This window comes from Papio anubis, chromosome 14, assembly GCF_008728515.1.
Source record: "Papio anubis isolate 15944 chromosome 14, Panubis1.0, whole genome shotgun sequence".
NCBI classification, from domain to species: domain Eukaryota; kingdom Metazoa; phylum Chordata; class Mammalia; order Primates; family Cercopithecidae; genus Papio; species Papio anubis.
Window position 1 is genome coordinate 38453441 of NC_044989.1, and position 19439 is coordinate 38472879.

General features: G+C 37.0%; 1 protein-coding gene across 8 annotated transcripts in view; it reads right to left on the minus strand.

Annotated features, from left to right (window-relative positions):
• The window catches only part of ATL2 (atlastin GTPase 2), an 80032-nt gene that overhangs the window by 9668 nt on the left and 50925 nt on the right, over positions 1 to 19439 (minus strand). For 7 of the 8 annotated variants that reach the window (XM_021924755.1, XM_009184011.4, XM_021924754.2 and 4 more), the window contains 7 exons: positions 13882 to 14016; positions 13537 to 13641; positions 10259 to 10309; positions 9582 to 9638; positions 8485 to 8577; positions 6361 to 6499; positions 5422 to 5549 (listed from right to left, as the gene is read on the minus strand). In XM_021924755.1, coding sequence (XP_021780447.1) covers positions 5422 to 5549; positions 6361 to 6499; positions 8485 to 8577; positions 9582 to 9638; positions 10259 to 10309; positions 13537 to 13626 — 558 coding nt within the window. In that variant the 5' untranslated portion in view covers positions 13627 to 13641; positions 13882 to 14016. Of the gene's footprint in view, positions 1 to 5421; positions 5550 to 6360; positions 6500 to 8484; positions 8578 to 9581; positions 9639 to 10258; positions 10310 to 12193; positions 13642 to 13881; positions 14017 to 19439 lie in introns of all 8 variants that reach the window. The other variant, XM_021924756.2, reaches the window with a different exon arrangement.

Sequence of the window (19439 nt, forward strand, 5' to 3'; positions counted from 1 at the left end):
GAAACATGCCTACGAGATCTAGAAAATAGCCCCAAAAGGACAAATCTAAGAGTTCACTGCCTTAAAGAGGAGTAGATAAAGAGATAGGGGCAGAAAGTTTATACAAAGCAATAACAAGAGAACTACCCACACCTAAATACCAATATTTAAGAACAAAAGATTATAGAACACCAAGCAGACTTGACCCAAATAAGACTACCTCAAGACTACCTACCAAACAAACTCCCAAAGGTCAAGGGTAAAGAATGGATCCTGGTTGGGCATGGTGGCATATGCCTATAATCCCAGCGCTTTGGGAGGTCAAGGTGGGAGGACTGCCTGACCCTGGAGTTCAAGACCAGCCTGAACAACGTAGAGAAATGACATCTCTATTAAAAACAACAACAGACCAGGCACGGTGGCTCATATCTGTAATCTCAGCACCTTGGGAGGCTGAGATGGGAGGATCACTTGAGGCCAGGAGTTGGAGACCAGCCTGTTAAACATAGCAAGACCCCATTTCTATTAAACAACAACAACAACAAGAAGCACGAATGGATCCTAAATGCATCAAGAGAAAAGAAACAAACAACACACAAAAGAGCTCCAATACATCTGGGAGTAGACTTCTCTGTGGAAACCTTACAGGCCAGGAGAGAGTAGCATGACATAAAGTGCTGAAGGAAAAAACATTTTTCCTAGAATAGTATATCCAATGAAAATACCTCAAACATGAAGGAGAAATAAAGACTTCCTCAAACAAAAGCTGAGGGATTTTATCAACATCAGACCTGTCCTACAATAAAGGATTTTAATGAGCAATAAGAAATGACCTAAAGGTTCAAAACTCACTGGTAACAGTAAATACACAGAAAAACAGAATATTATAACACTAATTGTGGTGTGTAAACTGATCATATCCTGAGTAGAAAAACTAAAAGACGAACCTATAAAAAATATTAACAACCACAACTTTTCCAGACATAGACAGTATACTATCAATAGAAACAACAAAAAGTTTAAAAAGTGGGGGGATAGAGTTACAGTGTAGAATTTTTATTAGTTTTCTCCTTCCTTGTTAGTTTGTTTAGGCAATCAATGTTATCAGTTTAAAATAAATATATTATAATTGCAAACCTCACGGTAACCTCAGAAGACATACAACAGATACACAAAAAATAAAAAGAAATTAAAACATACCACCAGAGAAAATCACCTTCACTAAAAGGAAAACAGGAAGGTAGGAAGACCACAAGACCACCAGAAAACAATAACAACATGGCAGAGGTTAACTTCTTATCAGTAACTTTGAGTGTAAATGGGCTAAACTGTCCAATTAAAAGGTACGGAGATATATAAAGCAAGTATTATTAGCAACTAAAGAAAGAGGGCTGGGCGCGGTGGCTCATGCCTGTAATCCCAGCACTTTGGGAGGCCAAGGCAAGTGGACCACTTGAGGTCAGGAGTTCAAGACCAGCCTGGCCAACATGGTGAAACCCCATCTCTACTAAAAATACGAAAATTAGCTGGGCATGGTGGTGTGTTACTGTAGTCCCAGCTACTCAGGAGACTGAGGCAGGAGAATCACTTGAACCTGGGAGGCAGAGGTTGCAGTGAGCTGAGATTGCTCCACTGCACTCCAGCCTAGGCAAAAGAGTGAGACTTGGTCTCAAAAAATAAATAAATAAATAAATAAAAATTGAAATCATATCAAGTATCTTCTCTGACCACAATGGAATAAAATCAGTAACGAGGAATTTTGGAAACTATACAAACACATGGAAATTATATTAATACAACAGGCTCTTCAATGACCACTAGGGTCAATGAAGAAATTAAGAAAGAAATAAAACACATTCTTGAAACAAATGAAAATGGAAGCACAACATACCAAATGTATGGGATACAGCGTTAAGCAGTACTAAGAAAGTATATAGTAATAAATGCCTACATCAAAACAGAGGAAAAACTTCAAATAAACAACCTAACCACACATCTTAACCAGAAAAGGCAGAGCAAACCAAACCCAAAATTAGAAGAAAAGAAATTAATGAAATTGAAATAAAAATAATACAAAAGATCAATGAAGCAAAAAGTTGATTCTTCAAAAAGATAAAGTCAACAAACCTTTAGCCACACTAAGAAAAAAAGAGAGACGACCCAAATAAATAAAATCAGAGATGAAAAAGGAGACATTACAACTGATACCACAGAAATCCAAAGGATCATTAGAGGCCACCATGAACAACTATATGCCAATACATGGGAAAGCCTAGAAGAAATGGATCAATTCCTAGACATATACAACCTACCAAGATTGATCCATGAAGAAATCTAAAACCTGTCAGACCAATAACAAGTAACCAGATCAAAGCCATAATAAAAAGTCTCCCAACAAAGAAAAGCCCGAAAGCTAATGGCTTCATTGCTGAATTTTATCAAACATTTAAAGAACTACTACCAATCCTACTCAAACTACTCCAAAAACCAGAGGAGGAGGGAATACTTCTAAACCAATACTACAAGGCCAGTATTACCCTGATACCAAAACCAGACAAAGACTCATCAAAAAATTACAGGCCAATATCCCTGATGAACATTGTTGCAAAAATCCTAAATAAAATACTAGTACACTGAATTCAACAACACATTAAAACAATCATTCATTATCACCAAGGGTCAGGCAGGGATGCAAGGATAGTTCAACATACACAAATCAATCAATCAATCAATCAATGAGTGTGAGACATCGTATCACCAGAATGAAGGACAAAAACCATATGACCATTTCAATTGATGCTGAAAAAGCATTTGATAAAAATTCAACATCTCTTCATGGTAAAAATCCTCAAAAGGTACAGAAGGAACAGATCTCAATATAATAAAAGCTATATAAAACAGACCCACAGCTAGTATCATACTGAACTGGGAAAAACTGAAAACCTTTCCTTTAAGATCTGAAACAAAACAAGGAAACCCACTTTCACCACTGCTATTCTACACAGTACTGAAAGTTGTATTTCAGTACAAACTTTGAGAAAATGACAGTGGCTTCAATAAATGGTGCTGGGAAAACTGAATATCCATATGCAGAGGAATGAAACTAGACCCCATCTCTAGCCACATATGAAAATCAAATCCAAATGGATTAAAGACTTAAACCTAAGACCCCAAACTATGAAATTACTAAAAGAACACATCAGTGGCCAGGCATGATGGCTCACACCTGTAATCCCATCGCTTTGGGAGGCGGAGGCAGGCAGATCACTTGAGCTCAGGAATTCGAGACCAGCCTGGCCAACATGGTGAAACCCTGTCTCTACTAAAAATACAAAAATTAGCTAGGCATGGTGGCAGGTGCCTGTAATCCCAGCCACTCAGGAGACTGAGGCCAGGTGAATTGCTTGAAGCCAGGAGGCGGAGGTTACAGCAAGCCGAGATCACGCCACTGCACTCCAGCCTGGAAGACAGAGCAAGGCTCCATTTCAAAAAAAAAAAAAAGAAAAAAGAAAAAAAAGAAGAAGAAAACATTGGGGAAACCCTCCAGGACACTGGTCTGGGAAAAGATTTCTTCAGTAATACCCTACAAGCACAGGCAACCAAAGCAAAAATGAACAAATGGGATTATATCAAGTTAAAAAGCTTTTGCACATCAAAAAAGTGAAGACGCAACCCACAGAATGGGAGAAAATATTTGCAAACCACTCATCTGATAAGGGATTAGTAACCAGAATATATAAGGAGTTCAAATGACTCTATAGGGAAAAGAAAAAAAAAAAAATCGAATGATCTGATCAAAACATGGGCAAAAGATCTGAACAGACATTTCTCAAAAGACATACAAATGGGACACAGGATATGAAAACATCACTGATCATCAGAGAAATGCAAATCAAACTACAGAAAGATATCATCTTCCTCCATTTAAAATCGTTTTTATCCAAAAGACAAGCAATAACAAATGTTGGCAAGGATAAGGGAATCCTCGTAGACTGTTGGCAGAAAGGTAAATTAGTACAACCACTATGGAGAACAGTTTGGGGTTCCTCAAAAGACTAAAAATAAAACGGCCATATGATCCAGCAATCCCACTGCTAGGTATATACCCAAAAGAAAAAAAAAATCAGTATATAGAAGATATATCTGCACTTTCATGTTTACTGCAGCACTAGTCACTACAGCTACAATTTGGAAGCAACCTAAGTGTCTATCAGTATACGAATGGATAAAGAAATGTGGTTCATATACACAATTAAGTACCATTCAGCCATATAAAAGAATGAGATCCTGTCATTTGCAACAACATGATGGAACTGGAGGACATTATGTTAAGTGAAATAAGCCAGGCACAGAAAACACAAACATCACATGTTCTCACTTATTTGTGGAAGATAAAACTTTAAACAACTGAACTCATGAGATAGAGAGTACTAGAATGATGGTTACTAGAGTCTAGGAAACCATCGTTCTAGTACTCTGTTATACAATCAAATACTAGATCTTATTCTAACTATATTTTCCTAGACTCTAGTCTAGACTAGAGGTTGGAGGGGAAGCAGAGATGGTTAATGGGTACAAAAATATAGTTAGAATAAGATCTAGTATTTGATAGCATAACAGGGTAGTTACAGTCAATAACTTACTGTACATTTTAAAATAACTAAAAGAGTATAATTAGATTGTAACATAAGGAAGGGATACATGCTTGAGGTGATGGACACCCTATTTACTCTAATATGATTATGATGCATTATATGCCTGTATCAAAAATATCTCATGTACTCCATAAGTATATATACTACATACCCACAAAAATTTTAAAAAGTAAAAATAAATTTTAAAAAATTCATTCATAACTAAACAAAGATAATATGAGAGTAACTATCAAGTATCCAATAAGTGAACAAAATACACTCTTAGTTAAAACTACTACAAATAATACAACCTTCCACAACGGTCTTGTTCTGGCAGGCAAGCCATAAAGACTAGAGAAGAATAGAGGGAAAAAAAAAAAACCTATGAATACTTTACTTGAACCAATATGAATACTTTTCAGCTGTTCTTATCAAGTCCTCAGAACTCTGAGGGAGTGTTTTCGTGAGAAGTTAGGATGTAAAATTATGTTCTCCATTCCTATTATCATTCACTAATGACACAGTAGTAGTATAGTATGATGAATGGCTTGTTCTCTCCATATCTGAGATGGAGAAAAAGTAAGATAATTCTGTAAATAAATTAAATCACTGTCTAGGAGACAGAAATCTGCTATAATATTTTAAATATCCTTAAACACAGGTACATCTAATTCAAGTCAGAAAGATAAATTACAAATCTTACTCTTTTTTGTTTTAAAATAAAGACAAGGAATTTCTTATATATACAGATGAGTTTTAAGTCAACTACATTTCTATCTTAGACAAAGCCATTTAAGAGCTCACCTACCTTAAAATATTCTACAAGATCTCTACAAGTGACTTTAGATCCACTTATCTCTTTTTCTACCAAATTTTCAGGGGCAAGCAGCAATGGAACCAGATTTCGAAGCTCTCGTTTAAAGTCTTCATCAATATCTAGAAAACACAAAATTGAGCAGCATGTTAGTCCAAAAAAAATTAGGTCCCTATTGGTACGATTTCATAAAATTCTGTTTTATGAAATAAGAATACATAGTATCTATTACTGAAGTGGATTCATTTAAAAAAAAAAAAAAAAAAAAAGCTCATCCAATATGCCGTATCTCATAGGAAAAAATATAATCCCCCCCTACTCTACTAGGCTATTTTCCCCAACCCCCCAGTAACACTGCCAGTTCAAATAATAAATAAACCATAAATAAATTTCTGGACTACCAAGACAAATTTCACATTTAGTATTAACGAAAATATCCTTTTTCAAGAGGCAAACAATTCATAAAATTGTATCAAATTTTAGTACTAGATTTTGTTTTACCAGCCATGCTGTAAAAGTTTTGTCAATCCCCAAGCGTTTTGCCATCACACTCAAAATAATCCAACATACATCAACTATACTATCACTCCTGAAACAGAGACTTATGTCTGATTTCATCAATATAATAAAATGATAAAGCCTTTTAACAGACTGCAATCCATTGAAAAGAAATGCTCTCAGCCTTCAGAATTTTCAGGACATCAGTGCTGAGCTACAGACATTATAAAATAGGTTAATCAATATGCTAGACAGCTGCAAACAAATCAATGGAATGCTAGAGAAACAACACAGAGCATTACAATCACAACATGAACAATGCATCCAAACATTCTCCAGTATAAAACAGGACATTTAAGGCGTCATGTATTTTCTTAAAAAACTTTCCACCTCTAATAAATAAGTTCAAATTTTAATAAGAATGGGAATTCCCACCTTTCAATCTCCCATCAAAACTCGGATTAGTTGCAACTTTAAGACCAGGATGTGGCAAAAGGAAGCAACCAAGATTTGAGAAACAATTGTGTATGTGCTTCCTTACATTCTGAAGCTCTTCATGTTGATTTTGTTTTACCTGAGGGCAAAGAGAGACAGGTGAAGTTGTAAACAGCAGAAGAAAAATTTTTTTAAAGAAAACACACACAGACTCGCATGCACACTTAACTCAGATGCTACTCCTAAGGAGTCTTTTTTGACAATACAAAAAATTACGAAGGCCCATTTCTGACCACTTTGTTAAGATCCCACTATTTTTTTTTTTTAAGACAGAGTTTCACTCTTGTTGCCCAGGTTAGAGTGCAATGGTGCGACCTCAGCTCACTGCAACCTCCGCCTCCCAGGTTCAAGCGATTCTCCTGCCTCAGCCTCTTGAGCAGCTGGAATTACGGGCATGCACCACCATGCCTGGCTAATTTTGTATTTTCAGTAGAGACAGGGTTGGTCAGGCTGATCTCGAACTTCCGACCTCAGGTGATCCACTCGCCTCTGCCTCCCAAAGTGTTGGGATTACAGGCATGAGCCACCGCACCCAGCCAACCCCACATTTTCTTAAACCAGAAAAGATGTTTTTCCCAAGTAAGCTGCCTGGAACAGCAAAAACTACAAATAAGGTAGTTAATCACAGTATCTAATAGCCAAATAATGAATTATGGTTGTGACTTATATACCAGTAAATAAATTAAGAATTTACCTTTAAAGTACTTATAACAGCAACAAAACAGAACAAAACAAAAAAAAAGTATAAATTTGCCTACATATAAAAAGTTTAGCCCCTAAGCAAAGTAAAAGCTAAGATAAAAAAATTACAGTGCAGTACAAAGACCTTAGAAATGTGTTAGGATTTCAGGTCCTAACCTAGGTGATTTACGATTTATGCTAGTTACAGAACTTTGAGAAGGGAAACTGGCATGTATTGGGGGGAAGAAAATCTTAAACTTAGAAACATTTTAGATAATTACTCATTTATCCAAATATAACTCACATAGTCTCCTAAATACTTTTCTGGAAAATAATTTTAACAAAATATGCGCTATTTATAATTAAAACCTGGAAACTACCTAAATCTCCAATAACAGCAGAATGGAAAAACTGTTGTCTATTCATTCAATGGATACTATACAGCAATGAGAATAAATGAATTAAACTATATCCAACATGGATTAACCTCAGAAACCTAATATTGGGTAAAAAAAAAAGCTAGACTCAAACAAATACATTCTTTATGTGATTCCATCCATATAAAGTACAAAAACACAGCCTGTGAGAAGTCAGGATAGTGGTAGAGGGTTTTGGGGGAGGGTTGGTATATGGAGGTGGGTGCTTCTAGGTGCTGGCTAAATAGCTATGTTCCTTTTTACCAAATTCATCAAGCTACACGCTTATGATTTGAGCAATTTTCTGAATATATGTATCACATTTCAGTAAGGTTTTTTCAAAACAACTCTCTTGTTTTTCAGTTACATAATTCTGAGTTTAGTTAGTATGTCTATTGTGCTTTGTGTTAATTTCTTCTGAATGAACCAGAGAGAGAAAATGCGATGACGCAAATTATTTCCAAAAGTAGGATCTGGAAATGCCTTTCGAATAATCTAATTATGTTGAATTGGTTTTAACCTCATTTTAAAAATTAAAAAAAAAATGGTGCTTGCTTTCCCCTTCACCTTCCGCCACAATTGTAAGTTTCCTGAGGCCTCCCAGTCATGCTTCCTGTTAAGCCTGTGAAACAGTGAGTCAATTAAACCTCTTTTCTTCATAAATTACCCAGTCTCAAGTAGTTCTTTATGCAGTGTGAGAACAGACTAATACACAAGTACTTCCATGGGGGGGCTACCTTTAGGAATAAAGGATCATGATCCTTAATTTTGATTCAAGGCACTGTCTTCTTTGATAGGAATGCAACCACTTTACTTTTCATCAATTACAAACAGAGTCACTTGGGCTAACCTGAAATACTTTATTCCAACGACACGTAAATACTGGTAATGTGACCAGCAGTCCGGACAGCCCACCCCTTTGCCTGGCTTGGTGCTTATGCTCTCCTCTTTAAGAATTAAGTCTTACCTGTAATCTCTTTTCAAGAAACTGCTTTCCACCTTCCAAACCATATGAATGTTCATAAGGATAGCTCCAATCTCGAATCAAAAACATTAATGTCTATACACACAAAAATAAAAATTGTTTATTTTACAATAAAGAAAATTTACGAAAAAAAAATCACAACTCTAACAATTGAAGCCTCCCTTACTCTCCTGAACAATGCTTATCAAAAGTTATAGTAACCAAATGGTTACTTCCGGTCATGGTTATATCAAGGACCCACTTAAACAACATTCCCAGGCCCTATACCAAGCAATCACCAGCACTGAAGAACTTCACTAAATATAAAGAGTCACCACAAGCAATAATACAGAATTTTTAAAAACGAAAAACGGGTATATCAGGACATGCAGATCATAATTTTATATCATGGTTGTATAACTACAAGACCAACTAATTCTAGATGGCTATCTAGACTGATTATAGATCCGGTGTCAATAAGGACATTTTCACAGGATGTTTTTACTCATAGAGGATGAGATTTCTCAACCTCAGCACTGCTGACATTTTGGGTCAGTTAATTCTTAGTTATGTGTAGCTGTACTGCGTACTGTAAAACGTTGAACCATATTTCTGGCCTCTATGTGCTAGATACCAAGTGGTGCTAAGCTCCCCCACAAAACTGTGACAACCAAAAATGTCTCCAGACATTAGCAAATGTCCCCTGGGTGGCAAAATTATCCCAGTTCAGAAAAAACTGATATAAGCCAAATAGGGTATATTTCACCCATAATCTGCTCAACTACTTAATAAAAATTGGCATGACTGTCTTATATTTCCTATTAAGTTTAGAATAACATCTATTAAGAGAAACATTACTCCCCTTAATCTAAGTGAAAGCATTAAGAATTAGCCTAGATTCATTTATTCTATTTATCCTGTTAGCCTATTACTGGTAAGTATGCTGATGATGACATTACCAAAGGTTAGTTTCAATTGCACTTAATCTGTTGCTAGTGATGAGTCTGTTGTAATATCCTGGTGTCTCCAAAATTACAAACTGAGGTGGCTTGACAACTTCTCATAGGCAAATCTTTAAAATGTTAAAATAACTTTTTTACCTGAAATGGTTTCTGGTAGATTTCTTCCATCGCAAGTCTTCCATACTCTGTAAATAACTATTAAATCGAGTTAGTTAAAATAATGCCTCTAAAGAGATTTAAAGAAGACATTTGTAAACCTGTTCTACATCAAAGCTCCAGGTACTAGAACCTTTAAAATCATTTGAAAACCAAACATTTAATTTTCTAACACACTAGGTATATACAAAATTTCTTCCAGTTAAGAAGTCATACATCAGTTTAAACCCATATAACATTCACTCGTGTTACCAGTATTATAGGCTTCCAAGTGTAAATTCACAATAAAGTGAGAATTAAATTTTCAATACTTGGCACATTTTCTTTAAGAAATATGTGCTTGCAGCTGGGCGCAGTGGCTCACGCCTGGTAATCCAAGCACTTTGGGAGGCCGAGGTGGGCGGATCACCTGAGGTTAGAAGTTCAACACCAGCCTGACCAACACAGTGAAACTTCATCTCCACTAAATATACAAAATCAGCCAGGCACGGTGGCGCACGCCTGTAATCCCAGCTACTTGGGAGGCTGTGGCAGGAGAGTCCCTTGAACTTGGGAGGGGGAGGTTGCAGTGAGCCGAGATTGTGCCATTGTACTCTAGTCTGGGCAACAAGAGCGAAACTCCAACTCAAAAAATTAAAATTAAAAAAAGAAACACGTACTTGCAAATGTTGAAGATCATCTTCTTGAATATTCTGAGACAGATTATATACCTGTTAAAACAAAATTTATTTTGTTTTTTATTAGTGTTTTGTTTTGAATACCTGGCTTGTATATAACTTTACTCGTGGAAAAAAGGTTATTTTGTACCCCAGCGCAAAGGAATCACTTAACTACTATCTTGACGAGTGACATGTGAAAAGGATTTTCTCTTTTTTCCTAACAATAGTCAAGATAGAACACTAAGGAAGAAACAGTGGTGGTAAAATATGTAAAAAACATGAATATATGCATATTCATGGCCTAAAAGTGGTAGAAAAACAAGTGTGCTATCTAGTAGGTTTCTTTTACTCCTTCTCAAAGCTCTTTAATGCTATGATATGATCATCTTTTAAAGAGTGTAGGTTATTTCCACCACCATTTTTCTAAATTAGTGAATATAAGGGGCAATAGTTTACAAAGATAAATTCCTCCCTGGTACAATGAGTATACAGTGACTCAGTGGGTACCTCCACTACTACTGACTCTAGTGTGGTTCTCTTTTTACTCACACTCCTCAGTTTACTTACTCATCAGTTTTTACTTCCACTCAACATGACAATTTTACTGGCCTGTGGAAGCTAATAAAAATAACAGTAGGTGGCACTCTTGCCCTTTCCAGAATTTTTTGGAGGCAACTAGAGCTGATAAAGGAGGGTCTAAACATCCTCAGGAAAGGGGGATTTTCATCCATTAATTCTAAGACAGATCTTTAGAAAGTAATCTACACTGCCAGAGGAGAAAAGTGGCCATCAACAGATATCACCTCTGCTAAAATAACTTACATCTTAAGGAACCAGGGTGACTCCAAAGACCGAACAATCTGTTCTAAGAGCAAATAAGTGATACTCTGGCCAAACCACTTGGAGGTCAAGAATATAGTCGATTTAGGCCAGCAAACCTAAAATAATATTCTTAGCTACTAATTCCAAACAAGGATTTAAAAGTAATTGATGAGTGAGGTGATGACTTTAGATTTTAACATTTTTAACATAAACTCTGACACAATGATTAACCTATGTGGGCCTTTGCTTTTAGAAAACAAGTCTGGATCCTTTCATTGTCAGGGCCAGGAAACAGAGAAAGTGATTTATTTAACTTAGATCACTAGTACTTAGCATACTGTCTTGTATATAACAGGTGCTCAGTATGTATTTGTTGAAGGAATAAATGACAAGAAGATCAAATTAACATTTATCTATCAGCCAGATATCTTACACAAGGAAAGAAAACTACCCCCTCAAAGGCAAGGAAGAAAATAATCATAATCTTAATCTTCTTGGTTATTTATACTTTACAAAGCACTTTCATATGCATTATCTCATTTAGCTCTCATTTCTGACTGCACACAACAACCACATGCAAGATAGGCAAGATGAGTAAAACTCATTTTACAGACAACAAAGTGGCTGTACAGCTTTAAGTGGTTGTCTAAAACCAGGTCTCTTACTATCAAAAAGTTGAATAAACAAAGAAAAGAAGACCAAGGGATAAGTTATAAGACAGAGAACTCCCTCTAGAGCCAGCTAACCTGAGGGGCTTCTGCTTGCTTCAAGAGAATCACAGTTGTGCCATCTTGCAAGATCAGAGAAAAAAGAGACTTAGAGGGTCCCCACCAGCATCACTTAGTGGGTAATGACAAATATCCCAACCCTATAATAAACTGAAGCCAAGCTGAAGAGTATACTTCCTTTAGCTCATGTTAACAGCCAACCTTCTTTCCCCTCTGATGGCCAGGTACTTCAAAGTGAGGAAGGAGGAAAATAGGAGCTTAGAGAGACGAGTCATATGTTCCAGACATTACTGGAAAGCATTAAAAAAATCCAAGACACTGTGACAGCATCACCTATGATCTACCATTGATAAGAACAATTTCTTATCTTGGGAGGATCACATACCCATTTTTAAAAAATATTTGCAAATACACTTCTTGATACACCATCACCAGCTGGGCCTAACCGCCATACTTCAATAATTCATTTTTCAGAGATGTATCAGCCACAGATGATCCCAGAAAAGAAAAAGTAAAGAAATACCAAATGACATGTGGTAGTTTAATTCAGTCCAATCCATCTAAATTACACAGAAAAGAAATGGCCTAGCCTGAAGAAACCAGAACGTGATAGAACACCAAATACAATTTGAATATAAGTGAAAAAGAGAAGGGATTTTATCCCTTCCTAAATGAAGATGCTAAAAATCCTGTTTATTATTCCATAAGCATTATTTGGGTTTCCTAAATTAAACATTAATTAATTATTCTGCTTTTATCTCCTTTAGTTCAAATAACTGAGTACCACTTGTCACAGATATAGAATAAAAAACTAGACTTCTAAGCTTAATTACTTGGGTTTTTTTGTTTGTTTTAGCCAAAAAAAAAAAAAAACCAAAAATATACTCTCCATATTGCTGTGTCTGGTAGCCATCTAACTGATTTCAATTACAGATAATGTGATATCTTTTCCTTTAAAAAAACAAAAAACAAAAAACAGTATATATTCTATAAAGAAAAAATAAAGAGACTGGTTGTTGGTTTATTGCATCCTTTTTAACTATCCAAAGTACAAAATTTCACATCCTAAGCCAGAAAACCATGCATGGAAATGTAAATAACCAATAAGAAATGTAAATAGCTTTCAAGAAATGTAAATAGCTCTCTTTAATTTTAATTCCTTTTTTTCCCTTCAATCAAAAGGCATTTTGCCAGCACAAGGTGGCACATGCTGATAGTCCCAGCTACTTAAGAGGCTGAGGCAGGAGGATCACTTCAGCCCAGGAGGAAAAAGCTAGAGTGTGCATGATCACACCCATGAATAGCCACTGCACTCCAACCTGGGCAACATAGTAAGAATCCATCTCAAAAAAAATTAAAAGGGCATTTTCAAGAGGGGCCAAACACCGGGCGCGGTGGACCATGCCTGTAATCCCAGCACTTTGGGAGGCCAAGGTGGGCGGGTCACCTGAGGTCAGGAGTTCGAGACCAGCCTGGCCAACATGGTGAAACCTGTCTCTACTAAAAATACAAAAAATTAGCTGGGCATAGTGGCGGGAGCCTGTAGTCCCAGCTACTCGGGTTAGGAGAATGAACTCAGGAGGCAGGGGTTGCAGTGAGCCGAGATCACGCCACTGTACTCCAGTCTAGGCAACAAGAGTGAAACTCTGTCTCAAAAAAGAAAAAAAAAAAAAAAGAGGGGTCAAATGGTTATATGAACTGATTGCACCACTTACTCTTGTGTCTCACCTGGACAGAGCTAGTCATAGTGCTCAGAGCAAACACCGTTGCACAGTCTTTGATAGTTGACTGGCTATCAAAGGCACCCTGGGTATCCATAAGCAGCACGGCAACCTAGGAATTTGAGAATTTAAAATACTTAGTAAAACAGTGGCCAAAAATGACTATAAAAAAAATCAAATGATAAATTTGAAAATCAGTCATTAAGAAAAGTACTTATATCTCATACATTTGACATAATAATCCATATGTTAAAGTTATCAAACATTACTAGTTCTGTGTTGTTTTGATTTTTGATACTGGAAAATAGCCCAAGAAAGAACACAGGGTAGAAAAGTATAAACAGATTTTTACTTTCGTTCCATTAGGTCTGTCAATCACAAATACTTCATTCCAAACTTGTATGCCTGTTGTTTCTCTTTCACAGCCACCTCGCCATGTAAAGCCTGTCAATGGTTCATTGTTTCCACCAATCCAACTTTGAGAATCCTGTCAAAGTGAAGGATAAATGTAAAATAAAACACAATTAAGAAATAAAAGAAACCCCAAAAATCACCTATTCTTTATTTTACAGATGGGGAAGCTAAATCCAGAGAGAGAGAAAACACTGTGTAACAAACAAGTAGTTACAAAGCAGTCCTTAAATCCCATGTGGGGTTCTTTTTCTTGTAGAGATGTAGTCTCCTCCAAACTTGAATCTTCTCAAATCAGCTCACACTACTACTCTCTAGGCTTCTAAATAAGTGGGGTCATATTTCCCTCCTTTTTAGAAAGATTTCCTGGCTGGGCATGACAGCTCATGTCCGTAATCCCAGCACTTTGGGAGGCTGAAGTGGGCAAATCACTTGAGGCCAGGAGTTTGAGACCAGCCTGGCCAATGTGGCGAAACCCCATCTTTACAAAAAGTACAAAACTTAGCTAGGCATGGTGGCACACTCCTGTAGTCCCAGCTACTCACGAGGTTGAGGTACGAAGGATCACCTGAACCTGGGAGGTTGAGGCTACAGTGAGCTGAGACTGCACCACTATACTCCAGCCTGGGTGACAGAGTAAGATCCTGCCTCAAAAAAAAAAAAAAAGAGAGAGAGAGAAAGATTTCCTAAAATGTTAAAAACCATAAAAAAAAAACTCGGCACCAATTATTTTAACATGATCTTACACAGATAAGCAAAACTAAGTTTCAGGTAGAAAGACTGTCAAAACAGCATTGCTCTCTTTAGAAACAGCTTATACTAAGAAGTTTTCACACTGCCTTCATTTCCTCTTTAAAAAATAATCAATTTTAGGCTGGGTGCAGTGGCTCATACCTATAACCCTAGCACTTTGGGAGGCCGAGGCAGGTGGATCACCTAAGTGGCTGAAGTGGGCAAATCACTTTTGAGGCCAGGAGTTTGAGACCAGCCTGGCCAACATGGTGAAACCCCATCTCTACTAGAAATACAAAAATTAGCCAGGTGTTGTGGCACACGTCTATAATCCCAGCTACTCAGGAGGCTGAGGCAAGAAAATCACTTGAACCTGTGGGCGGAGGTTGCAGTGAGCAGAGATCGCACCACTCCACTCCACCCTGGGAAAAAGAGTGAAACTTGTCTCAAAAATTTTCAAAAAAAATCAATTTAAAAAATAACCCCAAGACTTGTTTGGAACCTGATTTAAACAAACCAACTATTTAAAATGCCTTTTTTGAAACCAATAGGAAAATATGAACCCAAACTGGTTATCTCATTAGATGGTGTTAAATTAGGGTAAAGAAGATTGTTTGGTGTGCTAATGATACTGTGGTTAAGAAAAAAATACATAGTCTTTATCTATTAGATACTCAAGTATCTGTAGTGAAAGGATATGTCTGGCATTTGCTTTAAAATATTCCGGGAGGTGAGGAAAAAAGAGAACAGATAAAACAAGACCAGCAAAATGTTGACAGGTACACTGGAGTTCATTATATACAATTCTCTTTATTTTAGGGTATGTTTAAAATTTTCCACAATAAAAGTTTTTAACTAGAACCACAGGGCTAAATTTTTATTATGAAATAATATGAAAGTTAATATATAAGGTAATTTTTCTAGAAAATTAAATCTGGGACATAATAAACGAGTACCTTTGACAGACGTCAAGATCCCTATACTTCAGTATACTTAAAGTTCACATAGCCTTTACTCAATGTACCCCACAGGAAAAATTCCTTTGTTTCAGAAATACTTCTAATAAGCCTGGATATCTAGTCTAAAACAAATTACAAAGCCTGAATTAGGAGTGGAGAGACGTTTAAGACAGCACCAATGAGGGACGAAGCAATTTATTAAAAGCAGACACACAGTGGCAAAAACAAAAACAAAATAGTGTCAGCCAGGCATGGTGGCTTACGCCTGTAATCCCAGCACTTTGAAAGGCTGAGGCGGGTGGATCACTTGAGGCTAGGAGTTCAAGACCAGCCTGGCCAACATGGTGAAACCCCATCTCTACTAAAAAGACATTTAAAAAAAAAAAAAATTAGCCAGGCGTGAAAGCACATGCCTGTAATCCCAGCTACTTGGGAAGCTGAGGGAGGAGAATCGCTCGAACCCAGGTTTCACATGGGTTGTGGGAAGTGGAGATTGCAGTGAGCTGAGATTGCACCGCTGAGCTCTAGCCTGGGCAACAGAGAGAGACTCTGTCTCAAACAAAACAAAACAAAACAAAAAGTATCATCCAGACCATCACCTAACATAGCTTTAAACTTCAAACCATCTTTAATTATTAATTATTATTATTATTCCACAAAACTCCCATCCCCAGTAGACCACCAATCCTATCAATTACAAACTTCTCTTGGATTCATTTCTTTTTCTTCAGTTTTCAATACCTTCAACTTAAAGACCTCATCTATGCTGGTCAGAAGGCTGCCACCTGAGACAATTCCATTCACAGTATATATGATGGACTTGTGTTTCAGGAGGCACCCTTCACAGGACTCAGAAGATTATTCTGACACTCCCCAGACAAGCAAAATTGGTGATCCTGCCCCTTCACTGCATATTTGGATACTTCATATTGGTCCCTATGCAACTCCTGCTCTATCCTCTAACCCATTTTTCCATAGTCATTGAATGTTCACAAGAAATGTAATCGTGCCACTGTCCTGCTGAAAAGTCATCTGTGGCTCCCCACTACCAATAAGACCATCTGGAGATCTGCTGCATTAAGAATCCTTTTTTCTTTTTCTTTTTTTGAGACAGGGTCTCACTCTGTCACCCAGGCTAGAGTGCAGTGGCCCAGTCAGCACTCACTGAAGCCTCATCCTCCTGGGCTCAAGTGATCTTCCCACCTCAGCCTCCCAAGTAGCTGGGACTGCAGGTGCACACCACCACACCTGGCTGATTTTTGTTTTTTTTGTAGAGACGGGATTTCGCCATGTTGCCCAGGCTGATAACAATCCATCTCTAATTTACTCTTCTTGTCTGTGCTCCTGATATTCCCCACAGATCTCAACACACATCTTCCTGATTCTACCATACCAAAAAAAGTTACCATTCCCCAAACACACATGTTGTTTAGCTTAGGTATACCTCTGTTCCAGCTATTGTCTGCCTAGACTCAGCCAGCAGTCAAGAAACTTCAACTTTTCTGTACTGTTAAAGCATATTATTGATACTGCATGGTTGTTACCTTTATATAGTTTTGCAGTTCTTATGTGAGTCTCTTGAGAGCAAAGGCTGTAAAGAATCATCTTTGTTCACCAAACTGCTCCTATCAAAGTGCCTTGCACTGTTGTAAGTTCTCACACGGAGAATCTCATTACCCCACAATGTCAAAAAAAAATCTGGTACTTAATGAATTTATGATTTGTAAAAGTTACAGCCTACAAAAATAACTCCTCTAAGAGAACTCTGGTTTTACTCTACATTTTACTTATTTCTATCTCCTCTACAAGAAGGTAAGTTTCACTAAAGTTGTGTTTGTTTCATTCTCAGCACAAGTTTCATTCTCAGCACGAGTATTCCCAGCACAGAGAATAGTGTGCCTGGCTCACAGTAGGTATTCTAAGTATTTCTTAAATAAACAAAAAAGTTTACTTATAAGTTTCGATGTACTCCCTTTTGAGCATGGGTAATAAATCCAGAAGAAATATGATCTTTGTTATTATTCCTAGAAACAAAACAATTACATAAAGAAGACAGTGAAAATAAATTTTTAAAAGTATAGATGACTGAAATAATAGGCTTATATGTTTGCTAGCCGCCTCTTCCAAAGAAACTTTAAAAAGAATTGGTGTCTCATAAAAATCTACTATGTATCATCTCTTCCTAAGTTACCTTGGAATTGAAATGTTTAAAAAAAAATACTAAACTGATTAATCAGCGAAAGGATGAAAGAAGCTAAGTGTGGTGGCTACACTTGTAATCCCAGCACTTTGGGAGGCCAAGGCAGGAGGATCACTTGAGCCCAAAAGTTCAAAGCTGCAGTGAGCTATGATGACACCACCACTCCAGCCTGGATGACAGAGTGAGACCTCGTCTCTATTTAACAACAACAACAACAAAGATGAAAAAATAAATCAGAGAACTAATCAGACTCTTCAAAACTTGTAAAAGTCTATAATTTCTCTAACATAGTGAATACTGACAGCTTTCATAAAATACAGTCATTCATTCATTAAATATTTATGGAACATTTACCACGTGCCAGCCATTTTTCTAGGGATACAGCAGTGAACAAGAATAAACATTCCTGCCCTCAAAGAGAATTTTAGTGGGAGCTAGAGGCAGCTTTGCTGATAACAGACCCTATTTGCTGTGATAATTTACTAAAAGCAAACCTAAAAACTTGAAAACACTAATCTGATACTATTTACTACTATGGAGACAAAAGCCTCAAAACTCAGAAATACAAAAAACAAACAAACAAACAAACGAGTAGTTACAGAATAAATCTCAACTGCCAAAGGCAATCTAAAATCACCAGAAGTTTTTTTTTTTTTTTTGAGATGGGGTCTCACTTGCTATGTTGCCCAGGCTGGTCTTGAACTCTTGAGATCAAGCAATCCTCCTCCCACCTCAGCCTCTCAAAGTGCTGGGATTACAAGCAAGAGCCACCATGCCCAGCCTAAAGTTTAAGTATAATCAAATAGTGAATAAATACAGCCCTTGCCAAAAAGACGTCCTACATAATATAATTATCAGCAATAAAGAAAACTTACCTATTCTAAACAGTAAGAAACAAATTCATATTTTGTCAAAGGAAAGGTACAGTCCCTAGCAACAAAGTGAAACAACTATGTAAACATTTATTTATTTAGTTAGAAAGAAAAAGAGACAGACAGACAGACAGGGTCTTGCTCTATCGCCCAAGCTGGAGAGCAGTGGCACGATCATAGCTCGCTGTCCTCAACCTCCTGGGCTCTAGTGATCAAACAAAGTGTTGGTTCTCATGCCAGGCCTACATCAGAGCACACCCGCTCCTGACTGCTGGCAAGCTGACTCCCTTTCACAATGGATAGGCTGGAAAAATAAAGGTTCATACAGAAGCCATAAATCATCACAACTAGGAGCAAAAGGAATAAAAACGATGAAATTAAGATCCAAGTAGCACTACAATAATAAGCGAGACCCTCCCTAGTTGCATGGCATTCCCCACACCACCACAAATGAAAATCTTCATCTGTATAAAACTAGTACCTATTCAGGAGACAGGGTATGAATACTCAGCCTCCAAACTGATGGACAGAATAAATACTGTACACATTCTAACCACCAACTGTATTTACTATTTTCATTTGAATATGTGAGAACACTCTGCAAGTTCTGGAACAAATTATAAAACACTTGACTTTAAAATAGTTAAAAACTGTCTAACATCTTATCCAATCCCATCCTCATCCCATACCCAACTCTTCCCATCTGAGGCTGGACAAATCAATGAAATTATGACTG